General features: G+C 34.0%; 1 protein-coding gene across 2 annotated transcripts in view; it reads left to right on the forward strand.

Moving 5' to 3' along the window:
- LOC118192014 (hemocytin-like) overlaps window positions 1–12,895 on the forward strand; it is a 342,722-nt gene that overhangs the window by 58,256 nt on the left and 271,571 nt on the right. For both annotated transcript variants that reach the window (XM_085819309.1, XM_085819312.1), the window contains exons 14-15: window positions 5,134–5,416; window positions 7,508–7,591. In XM_085819309.1, the coding sequence (XP_085675435.1) occupies window positions 5,134–5,416; window positions 7,508–7,591 (367 nt within the window). The remainder of the gene's footprint in view (window positions 1–5,133; window positions 5,417–7,507; window positions 7,592–12,895) is intronic.

Here is a 12,895-nt window from a genome sequence, read left to right on the forward strand (position 1 = left end):
CGGCTTTGCTGCGTGCAGCCGATAAATCTGATTAAGATTGAAACAGGAGCGAATCGTGTAGTTGAAATTTGATTCATTCTGATTGCACATACTATTTTGTATTTAAATTACTTAGCCATTAGTGGTGGTTAGTTTGTAACACCGAGTGTGTCAGTTTAGTTAAAATAAAAAGGTTGTTATAATCGGGAGTCATCTGTTTTTCAAGACATAGCGAGAATTCGCTATCTCGTCTTCAATAGGGTCTATATTTTATGCTTCGTAAACATACAAGACTACATCAGGGATGTCAAACTCATAGGTACACTTGGGCCAAACAAACAAGGTTTAACTTTAGACAGGCCGAAAAAAAAAAATCAATATATCAATATTCATAGAAACGTAGATTTATTTCGAATAATACATTAATAAACATATATATATATATATATATATATATATATATATATATATATATATATATATATATAGAAAAGAGCAAGAAAAATTTAATGTTTACGTCCTGATACTTGACATCTCTTCTCTACTATTATCTTTCCTATTTCGGGAGAAATTTTGTTTGCAGTGATAACTTTCAACGCTGACCCAAGGTGAGCATCATTAATATGGTTTCTAATAGGAGACTTATTACCTTTCATGACTGAAAATAACTGCTCGCACCGATAAGCGCTACCAAACATGGAAATAATTCCATACGCGAATTTTCGAGTATTTTCAAACCAGCCTGGTAAATATTTGTAAAATTCAGGCACGCCCACTTCAATGAATTTTGCTTTCAAATTTGAGTTGCATTGAATCTCGATCACTTCCATTTGCATATGGCTGGGTACTGAGTCAATACTTATTGAGAAAATCGAAGAAAACAACAACAACAACAAAAAAATTATCTTCGAGGGAACTAAAATCATTAAACCTCGTTTCAAATTCAGTTGTTAAATTTGCAGTTTTTTCTGCGTATTTTTGATACGAACAAGTATCATCTAAACTTGATTTGTTCATGCTGCACGTCGGGAAGTGCGACAAATCTTCATTTTTAAGTTGTTTTTCCCAAAGAACTAGTTGACATTTGAATGCTTTAATTATGTCAAACATGTTCGTAATGATATGATCTTTTCCTTGTAACGATAGATTTAAATCGGTTAAGTGTTTGGTTATATCAACCAAGAAAGAAAAATCTTGCATCCATATTGGATCGTAAAACAAACTTACGTCTGGATTTTTCGTTTTTAAAAACTGACATATTTCTTCTTTCAAATACCAGAATTGTTTGAGAATCTTGGAGCAAGATAACCAACGTACCTCGGTATAGTAGGACAAACCCGAATATTCACTACCTAACTCACTTAAGAAAGCAGTGAATTGACGCTGATTTAAACCTCGAGATCTTATAAAATTTATAACTTTTTTTATATATGACAAAACATTCTCCATATTTATTACTTTCGTGCATAGAACTTCTTGATGTATAATACAATGCATATGATGAATGTTTGAACCGTGAATTTCACTAAGTTTTTTTCTTAGTAACGCTACGAAGCCCTTGTTTTTCCTGGTCACTGATGGAGCGCCATCTGTAGCTACAGAATTTAATTTTGCCAAAGGTAGATTGTATTTCTGCAGAAGTCCAAAAACACAAGTAAATATATCTTCTGTGGTAGTACCAGGCATCGGTATTAGTTCCAGTAATTCCTCAAAAATGTTAAAATTCTTGTCACAAGAACGAAGAAACACTGCTAATTGAGCTTTGCCACTAATGTCCGTGCTCTCGTCACAGGCAATGGAGAAACTTTCGAAACTAGATGATTTTGCTTTGATCTGATCACTTAAATTCGCGGCTAAATCAGTAACTCTTTCCGCAACTGTATTTCGAGACAATGAAACTGATTGAAAAGCCTTCACATTTCCAGGACAAACAATTTCTCCAGCTTTCATTAGGCATTCCTTGATGAAATCACCGTCAGTAAAAGGCTTCGAATGTTTAGCTATCAACTCGGACAAGACGTAGCTTGCATGTACCGCCGCTTCACTTTCTTGCAATACTTTACTAAACATGGACTGTTACTTTTTCACTCCTAACTTGAGCTCTTTCAACTTTTCTTCTCTCATTAATCCTTCGTAATTGTTATATTTCGATTTGTGTTGTTCGTAATGACGTTTAATATTATATAACTTTGGTACATTAATAGTATTATTACATATCAAGCAGATTATTTTATCTTTTATTTCACAGCAAAAATATTCTAATTCCCATTTTACTTGGAATATTCTATGTTCGTCAGCGATTTTTCGTTTAATTTTACTACCACTTGGTTTTGATATAGACATACTGAATACAAAGGGCTCGAATAAACACGGTTAACGTTAAAAAGTTAACAAAAATTTATTCTTTCCACAAGAGATAAATCAAAATGCTGAAATATTTCTTCAAAAATATTCTAACAATATCAGAAAATGTCAAACGTTTAGCAAAAGTCAATTAAAAACAGAGAAACTAATTCTATCTCACAGCGAAATCGCTACAAATCAATCACAGCATTAAGTAAACAAACATTTCGCTAGAACTACAGCTACTACTGAGATGAGTTGTTTGTTCTCGGCTTTTATAAGCTTTATAATTAATTTCTTGAATATACTGGAAACATCTATAAATATCTGGATTTTTGTGGATGGCAACAGCAATTACGAGATATTTATTTATTAGGTATTAAATGCACGCGTTGTTCTATTTTTAACCTTCCAACGCAGCTATCTTTTCAAAAATCGTCTACGTTGCTAAGGCAACATGAAGCAAATCTAATTACAATTCTAAATAAAAAAAACTAAATAAATAAATAACTATGAAATCCGTAACAATATGAATTAAGTAATAATTAATAATAAAGCAAAGTGCATGCACATGTATGCACCAATATATCGTACAAAACTATGATTGGAAAACTGAGACCATGAGTTCGGCCACATTCGGCTATCGGGGGATGCGTACAAGTTCTGAGTGCACGTATTCCCCAAAAGCCGAAAGGCCAGTTTACATCTGTCAAAGCTGCTCGTAGCGAGCCGCTCGTCCGGGCGTTTCGAACCGAGTGAACGGACCTGTACTCTGATAGATTGTTTACACCAATCAGAGTGGACTGACAACTCGCTTCCGTTTGTTTACGAAATGGATACCGACGTCGCAGCTGCAGGAAAGAATATGCATTGAACATACATAGATGTTCTTAGGCTGCAGTGCTTGAAGTCTGCGAAGCTGTTTCAAACGAATTAATTTCTGCTCTTGGGAGGAAAAAAAAAGGAAGAAAAAAAATGGGTACAAAATGGGTAGCTTGCCGCAATGAATTAGGAGTATCAAATGAACTATTAAATGAATTTCGGACCAGAATGTCCAAAGTTACAAAAACGTTATTGCATATCAGATACAAGAATTTAAAAGAAACTCAGTTTGAGAGAAGTTATTTAGTCAACTGTGTTTACTGAAAGTCAAATTAACAAAGTTTTTCTACTATATACAACTGTTTATTTACACCTAATTAATCATTTACAAAATAATGTAAAAGTAATAATGTGTTTTATTATTTATTAATAGAAAGAATATATTTATTCATCCAGAATCCACAGAATCAGTAGCTCTCTGTGCATGATATAATTATGCAGAGTTCTTACTGGAACTGTGTTATCTCTAGAGAAGAATGCAAAGTTAGCACATGGAATATTTATTCAAAGCTACCATTAACGCGACAGAAGTAAACTGTATGATACCTAATTATTCGGAAAATCTTAAATAAATAAGAAGTAGCAAAAAACTTGGAAGCATTACATATGTTGCCACAGGTAAAAGAATATATATATTATGACATAGTTCCAAGAGGAAGATATTTATCGCAAATTGTTACTTTTGGATCCTACTGAAATTGTGTTTCTGGACAACACACAAAGTGATATCAACAAAATTAATAATGGGTAAATATAGTGATTATACTTTACTTTTAAAATGCTAAAACGGATAGTTTAAAGAGATTAGAATTCATCTAGTATAATTTGTATAAACCTTAATACACCTTCAGTACTTGCACTCACACATCCAAGCTGAACATGTTTCACATCCAAGCTGAATTGTAACGAATTATAGCCCAGAATGTTTTTATACAAAGCAAGAAATTTAAATATCCCCAATAAAACAGATCTACATATCTTTTCCATAATTTTTTTAAATTTTTATAGTTTATCATATATTTATTGCATCCTCATGTAGGGATGCTTGTAGAAAAATGAATATAAGCTCACATAATTATAGAAGTAAAACACTTCATAAGATGCGTATGCATTAAAAAATGCCATGGTTTGGCTATCGCTTAATCTCGGATTATAGAACTCACTGTCACGACGTCCCTGCGAACGCTGCGCGGAGTAACTGCCCGGAGAGATTTTTCAACAGATTCAAAGTAGAAACGGAAGCGCTGACTCATCTCCCTTACGTTTGTACTCCGTCGAAGTGAGCGTTTACATTGTCAAAGTAATCGTAAGGAGCGACTCGCTCCGAGCCGCTCTGACAGGTGTAAACTGACCTGAAGTTAGCTGAACGCAAGCTACTCACACGCATTTGTAATTTAAGTAGTGTGTGTGTCAGCTCGCTGTGAGTAATCTAACAACACTGAATAAATTATCGTTAATTACTTAGCAGTAAACATTTCATTGTTTTCTTCGTCGATATGTTATTTTATTATTATATATTATTATTTCCCGATATATTGGCCGGGCCGCAAAAATATTTGTTGTGGGCGGGCCGCGAGTTTGACATCGTTGCTCTACATCGTATCAAAATGGCGAGATTATATTGGTGGTGAATTTATCATGAAGCTAAAACAGACTCTAGGGGAAAATATTGTTGTCTGAGATCTCTTTAAGAATATTGCTTATTTTAATGCTTCATCAGAAAATGGGAACACAGAAGTTAAGTTTGTCTTTGAATTCGAAATGCCTTTAGAAATATAAAAAGATATTAAAAAACATCAATTTTTTATTCGACCATACACAGCTGCTGTTAAATCAATACTGAGTTGTTTCCTATTCCCTAGCATTTCTTGTTTTCCTCCTATTGAATGTAATTTCTGTCACCTCAATTTCTTATTTCCCTCATGCTAGTGAATGTAATGCTGGAGACTGGCAGTGCACTGATGAAAAATGTGAAGCGAGATGTTCCTCAACGGGTGATCCACACTACACTACATTCGATGGTCTAAGCTACGAGTTTCTGGGGAGCTGTCCTTACTATCTCGTTTATCATACGGATTTCACGATTGTCCAGGAAAGTGGACCATGTCCAGCTTCAGCTAGTTCCGAACCTGCCACAGAATCAATGTTCTGTACACTTGCCATCAAGATCGCATACCTCGGTGACTCTCTAATTCTCCAGCCTGGAATAAAGGCAAGTTCTCTTTTAAATGTTTGGCTTGTTATAAATATTGCTTTATGGACTATTGATAACAAGCCCGCGTATTTTACTTAAAAAATTACTTTTCTAAATTCCTGTCGCTGTGAAGTTGGCATTCTACACCAACTGTTATGCAGCAGTTATCTATGTTCTGAACTTGGTGGATACGATTTACCGTTTTACAGGTATTCTAAAATAGTGCTCAAGATACAATTGCCTCAGTTTTTTATTCGCAAAAGTAAGGGAAGCCCAAGTAAAATTTTGAAACCTAATGTGTAAAAGTAATAATTTGATGAATACGTTTAAGTTTTTCATTATGTTGCGAGAAGTAATTAATTGATTGACACTAATTTGGAGACTAAACTAATAATGATTGCCTAATTAATATTTGTTCGTGGTCATTAACAGACCTTGCAAAGTTAATTGGTTAAAGTAAAGTATACGAGAGACATTTCCTTAAGTAAGGAAATCGCTCCATTAACAGACCTTGCAAAGTTGGTTAAAGTAAAGTATACGAGAGTAATCTCCTTAAGTAAGGAAAAAGTAAGTTCTCCACGAACGGTGTATGAAAGCAAACTGGCTGACATTCATGTTACAGTTGGAGAAAAATATGAAAATACCGACAACCAGGCTTTTCGCCGGGATTTAAAAACGTGCATGAAATTACATGTATTCTTGCTGCTCGGATACTGATGGGCGACCGTATATAAGCATTTCATAGAATATCTGCATTTACCACTTACATAATAGGGTTCCGATTTTGCTCAGGGTTTTCCAACTTTAGCTTTTTATACGAAATAAGGTACTTCATATCAAAAAGTAAAATCGGGTAAATCGGGTAAAATGTGATATAACGTTTTTATTTGTCTATCCATTTTTCAGAATTCTTTTGCTTTACATATAACATCATGTTATTCTATAATTTCTTTTATACTAGTTCTATGATATTTTTATATATTATTTTTGTTAATGAGTTACAACACCATAATATCAAATTCTAGACAACGGCCATCATTCATAAAAGCACTGTTTTCCGTTCTAGTAGGTAATAACTGCAAATCTGAATGCAAAAATATGTTCTGATCTTAAAAATGCGTTTTTGTTATATATGAACATTTACATTTTTGATAGCTTTGCAGTAAGAATAAAAACAACAAGCAGCAGTCTACCTTGGCTGAGGATCAGAAGCAAAATGTGTAGTTATTCAGTGTGGATGGTTAGTTTAAGAGAATTTCAGTTCTCGAAATTTTGATTTCAAATTCCGAATTAGCTACGCCAGTATTGTTATGCAAAAGGCATGTGATACGAATTAATTTAGAAATGACGCTGCCCAGAAAAAGCTATAATAAATAATTCCCGCTTTTCGGACAGAAAGGGAAAATACCCAAATTAAAATGAGGAATTAAGAGGCTATTGATAATTTAATTTATAATTTTGATTTACGCATTTTTTATCTTATACACACCTCAAAGATAAATACCCTCTTTGACAAATGCGTTAAGATAGTTTGATGAATATTTGATGAAACGGAAATCTTTATGATGAAACGTAATAATATATGCACCATTTAAACTAAACAAAGCGTATAAACTGTCTTCACTACTTCAAGTACAACGGCTCACCAGCGGCCGAGCGGTAAAGTCGCTGAACACTGGTAGTTCGGTCCGAGGTTCGAATCCAGCGAACGGGCTGGCTGCATGGGTGTTTTCGTGGTTTTCCACACGTGTAACGTGTATACGAGCTAGTTTCCCTTAGAAAGTCCTCCACGAAGGCATCCCTTCCCTTAGGCAGATAGCCCTAGTGTGCTTTGCCATAATTACACCAAATACACACTTCAAGTACAACACTTAGCTGTATGGAATTAGAATTAAATCAGCACTACAATGTTAGTTAATCATTGTTATTAGCGAATAAATATCCTTGGTTGCTATATGGTTTATAATACGATGTAATAATAGAAGAAAGTTAATTAGATAAATAAATAGCACTGCTGCAAAATATCCCACATTTTCTATCATAATTAACCGAAAGGAATATTTGTTTTCTTTATTTCATAGTTTGATAAATTTTATTTCATTTTTTCAGATGAGTTTTAACGAAAAAGAAGTTAGTTTGCCATTTTCTGCTATTGGATTCAATGCTGCAATGGTTTCAGATATCTTTTTAAGAGTAAGGACTTAATTATATAAGTTGTAAAATTTTTCAGGTTGTTATCTTAAATATACTTAAGCATGGTTTCAAATTTATATTAAAAGAGTATGTGAATTATGTGCATAAATTTTATTTCAATCTTAAAAACTGAAAGTGTTTTAGGCCTTTAGTTATGTTAAAATTTACACTAAGTTTAATTTCGTCTTCAAAAATTTGTTGAAAGTTTCTATTTGTGACTGTATCTTTTAAATAGACTACACGTATAAAAATAGGTAATTATGTTCTTTTAATGTATGCTATAAATCTATGTATATCTCTAAATTTTCTTTTTACAAAAATTGATCCCTGACGTATTTAGTTTCATTACAATGTAATTAAGATTTTTATTTTTGATTTTATTTGAGGGTGGAAAAACCAAGCGTATGGTTTGTTTCTTTTCTGTAGTCTAATATGTCATTTTGTACATGCTTTATTGAAATATTACTGAATACATAGATTATTACTGAGCTATATAGAATATAACGGAAATAAATATGACATCGAATGTTTCATATATCGTGAAAAAGCGAAAAATTGAATGTTAACTATACAAGTAAACATTCAATAAAAGTACCATAGACTCTCGACTAGCAGAGGTTATATTGAGGATGACGTCCTCGATTAACAGGGAAATTTCGGTTAATTCGGCAGTAGCAAGGAAAAAAATCACAGGAAAGAGAAATAAATCATAATAGAAAACAATTTACTTGAATTTTTAAACAATTTAATTTGTGGAATAAGTTCACTTGGTTACGTGTAAATAATACTTAAAACTAAAACACACTTCGAAACAGAAAGAACAGCACTTTTTTACATCTATTACTCTTATATTTTAACAGGAGTGAATGGGAAGCAGAAAATTAATAATGGCTGTACACTTAATTTATTTTTATGATTTAGTAATTTATTTTTAATGGATGATTTAACAACAATAAATTATATATAAAAAAAAATCTGAAATGTTTCAGATTTTAAATTACGTCCAAAGGGGTGTTTTTTTAACGTTTTGAGTGTTACCTTTATTTATTAAATATCATGTTCTTCGCACTTAAACCATAAAATTCAGTTCAAGAGCAATATCGCAAAATAATGTTAAATTAAGCATATCTTTAGAATTTCCGATATACACAGTCTCGCGAGCTGGAGATAAAAGTAATATTTTTTTTCTATATAACGTTGCCATTTCTCGCTTTTAAAGCATTGAGTTTGTAAATCAAAAATTCGTTAAATTTTTACAAAATATAAAATCTATAATAAAACAAATTCCAAATTTGGGATTTCAGATGCCCATATTCGCAGTAGGATTTCGTCATTCAAAATTCGATGGCTCTATGTACCATTGTTTTATCACAATGCGAGAAATAGACAATCATTTATGCAGATTTTTCATTATTTAATTTCTTCAAATATAATGCAGGACTCTAACGTTTTGTGGCAACAGTTTGAAAAGTGAACCGACGTTTATGAGTCCGACGCAAAATCGCAAAACGAAAACAATAGTCCTTCGGGACTGAAATCTCTTTGGACTAAAAAGTAAATTTTCGTGCTTCTTTTCTTAATAGTATTTCGTTTTATTTATTATCTGCGGTTTTTTTTAACTGAAATTTGTTACTTTTAGAAAAGTTGCGGGTTATATTTCGGACATTCAGTTGTTAGGCTGTAGGTTGGTTATTTTAATAATTTATATAGCAAAATACAGAAATTTTAACACACCTATCTACACAGATGATAAACCCTCACCAGTTGAAGACAATACCACAAATTTGGCTGTTGTTAATCAGATTTTCCAAGAAAACATAGAGTCTCTGAAAACAACGAACAGGGTAAGACTAGAATTCAAGACACATCAAGAACAAGACGAAACTCTAAAAAAATGCTTTGAATGGGCAAATAAAAATCAAAATTCATATACTTTCGATGACGGCATATTACTTCATTCCGAATATATCTGTGGTGAAAACATTAAGCAAGTTGTATTACCTTTAGAAAAAAGAAGGGAAGTCCTAAGAATGGCACATGAAATCCCTCTTGCCGGCCACCTCGGTGAGAAAAAGACAATTCAACGAATCAAGTACTCATTATCTTGGCCTACTATTAAGCAAGATGTTAAAAAATTCTGTGAAAGTTGTAAAGAATGCCAATTGAGGAGAACAGTTACGTACAAAGATCGAATCCCAATTCAACCTATTGTTAGACCGGAAACACCCTTTGAAGTATGGAGCGTGGATTGTATCGGGCCATTAGAACCTCCATCCAGGAGAGGTCATCGGTTTGTGATATGTGCAGTTGACCTATGCACCAGATGGGCAGAAGCCACCCCCGTCAAAGACATAAGTGCGAAAACAACATGCAACGTTTTGATGAGGTTTTTTTACTCAAACTGGATTTCCAAAAGTGATTTGTTCCGACCAGGGAACTAATTTCACAGCCAAACTCACCCGAGCCTTTGAGAACTTACTTGGTGTGTCTCCACGATTCTCCACTCCAGGACACCATGGGTGCTGTCGAGCGTTGGAATAGAACCTTAAAAGAGATGATGAACAAAAATATCCAAGAATATCGCAGAAACTGGGATTTGAATCTTCCCTATCTCCTGTTTGCCTACAGAGAAGTGCCACATAGCACCACTGGTTTGTCTCCCTTCCAGATGGTATATGGAAGAATACCATCAGGACCATTATCTTTGCTGAAAGAAATATGGACAGGTGAACGTAGCATTCCAATTGCAGCTTCCCGTTCAATTGAAAATTATCTACAAGACCTTTTAGAAAAATTAAGAAAAGCTCATGACATTGCATCACCAAATTCCAAAATATCTTAAGAAGAGTACACTTCAAGATACAATTTACGTTCTCAAGAAAAGACTTTCAATGTTGGGGACAAAGTCCTCGTGTTAATGCCATCATCATCTCATAAATTGCTTAACACGTGGCAAGGACCAGCTACCGTGATCAAACTTACCAGGCCACACTTTGCCAAAATCGAAATGGAAAACGGGAGTATTAGAGAACTCCATATAAATAAGTTAAGGCCATATATTGCTCGTGTAGATCACGTTGGTATCATTTTTGACCAAGATGAAGAGTTTGGAGATATCCACTATGCACCAGCAGATCTTATGAATAAATCTGCTGATGATATCTGGACCCATTTACAAAATTTGAAAGGCGACTTAAAATATTACCAACGGGAAGGACTATTTAAAGTACTAAAATCTTATGTAGATGTTTTCAGTAGCAAACCTGGTCAAGCCAATGATGATGGTCATGACATCAAGGTTACAGAAGGATGTAATTCGAAAAGATTGAGGCCCTACCGTGTTCCTGTTTCACTTCAAGAGGAAGTCGATCGTCAAGTTAAAGAACTGTTAGAATGGGATCTTATAGAATCCAGTGACAGTAACTGGGCACATCCTATAGTATGTGTTGCAAAAAAAGAATGGCGGCGTTAGACTGTGCATAGACTTCAGGCTTTTAAATAGCTTCACAATTCCGGACGCCTATCCGATGAAGATTGCTAAAGATTTACTATTCGAAATAGGGAAAGCCAAATTCATAACAGTTCTCGATTTAACCAAGGGATATTGGCAAATTCCTATGAAAGAAGAAGCTAAACCCTACACAGCATTTATCACTCATCCCGGCCATTACCAATGGAAAGTTCTCCCTTTCGGTTTGAAAAATGCTGGAAGTACCTTCCAAAAATCGATGGATAAGGTGCTTGCAAACCATAAGAACTACTGCCGTTCATATATTGATGATGTGGCAATATTTTCTGAAACTTGGGATGGCCACCTCTATCACATCGACCAAGTGTTTCAGACACTGAGAAACGCAGTTCTAACCGCAAATCTAGAAAAGTGTGATTTCGGAAAGAGTCACGTGAAGTTTCTAGGACATGTAATAGGTTCTGGCACTCACTCTCCAGATCCTGAGAAGGTAGAAGTCATCAGAAATCTGTCTAAGCCTACCACTAAAAAAGAAGTCAGGAGTCTTTTAGGGCTAGCAAGCTACTATAGGGATTATATCCCAAATTTTTCTGAGATTGTTTTACCTTTAACAAACCTTACAAAGAAGAGTGTTCCAAATAATATTCCATGTGACTCTGAAAAAGAAGCAGCTTTCAACAAACTTAAAGAAGAGTTGATTAAAATGCCATCTCTGCATACTCCGGACATCAGCAAGCCCTTTCAACTCTATACGGATGCATCTGCTTTCGCAATTGGAGCGTGTTTAGCTCAAAACGACGAACATGGCAAAGAAATGCCCATAGCATTTTTCAGCAAGAAATTAACGCCCTGTCAACAACGATGGTCAACCATCGAACGAGAAGCATTTTGTGTCATCGAAGCCTTGAAAAAATTTGATTCATGGATATTCGGTGCCAAAGTGCAGATTGTGTCTGATCACAATCCCCTCACATACTTGACCCAAAGCGCCCCTCATGGTGCTAAACTGTCTCGTTGGGCCTTAGCGTTACAACGGTATAACATGACTGTGACATACCGCAAAGGAAGTTCACATGGGAATGCTGATGCTTTGTCAAGGTTAGCAGTTAACTCTTTCTCACTCAATGAACTCTGAGCAGCATTGTCTCTACGGTGACGAATGTGCTTCTTGTGGGGGGACTTGTATAGATCATGACTTGTAAAGATCGTGACTTGTAAAGATCATGACTTGTAAAGATCGTGACTTAAAGAGAACGTGAAATATAAATAATAGGACAAGAACTTGCATTTTACGGTGTGGGAACAAGAAGAGGATTCGAAAGATTTTTATATATTTTGTTTTTAGAGAGTTGAGGATTTTGAATATTTTAATAGTTGTAAGAGTTTTAACTGCAGTAGTTAAGAGTTTAAAATTTTGATAGTTTAGAGCTGCAGTATTTATTTTTTTGGTTCTGTTTTAAAATTTAAATAAAAGTATTTTGTTTATTCTGAAAAATTAGCTTTATTCTTCCTACAAGATTCAATATTCATTATATTGAAATAAGGAAAGGATCTGAGCTTTATTCTTCCTACAAGATTCAATATTCATTATATTGAAATAAGGAAAGGGATTTTTACTCACGGCATCAGCACATTGTCACTAAATGCCTTTTACGAGTATTTAGCGAATCAGAAGTTTAAAATCATCATACAGTATAAATTCCATATTAACGAAAGTTTTGTACATGACATCAACACTAATTTTTATTTCTATATAATATTTCTATATAATTCTAATTTTATATAATATATTTTATTTCTATATTGCATAGTTTTTTATTTCTATGGTTTACTAC

The sequence above is a fragment of the Stegodyphus dumicola genome, chromosome 1 (genome assembly GCF_044657685.1).
Source record: "Stegodyphus dumicola isolate Sdum_Otavi_A_Nest chromosome 1, ASM4465768v1".
In the NCBI taxonomy this organism is placed as follows: Eukaryota; Metazoa; Arthropoda; class Arachnida; order Araneae; family Eresidae; genus Stegodyphus; species Stegodyphus dumicola.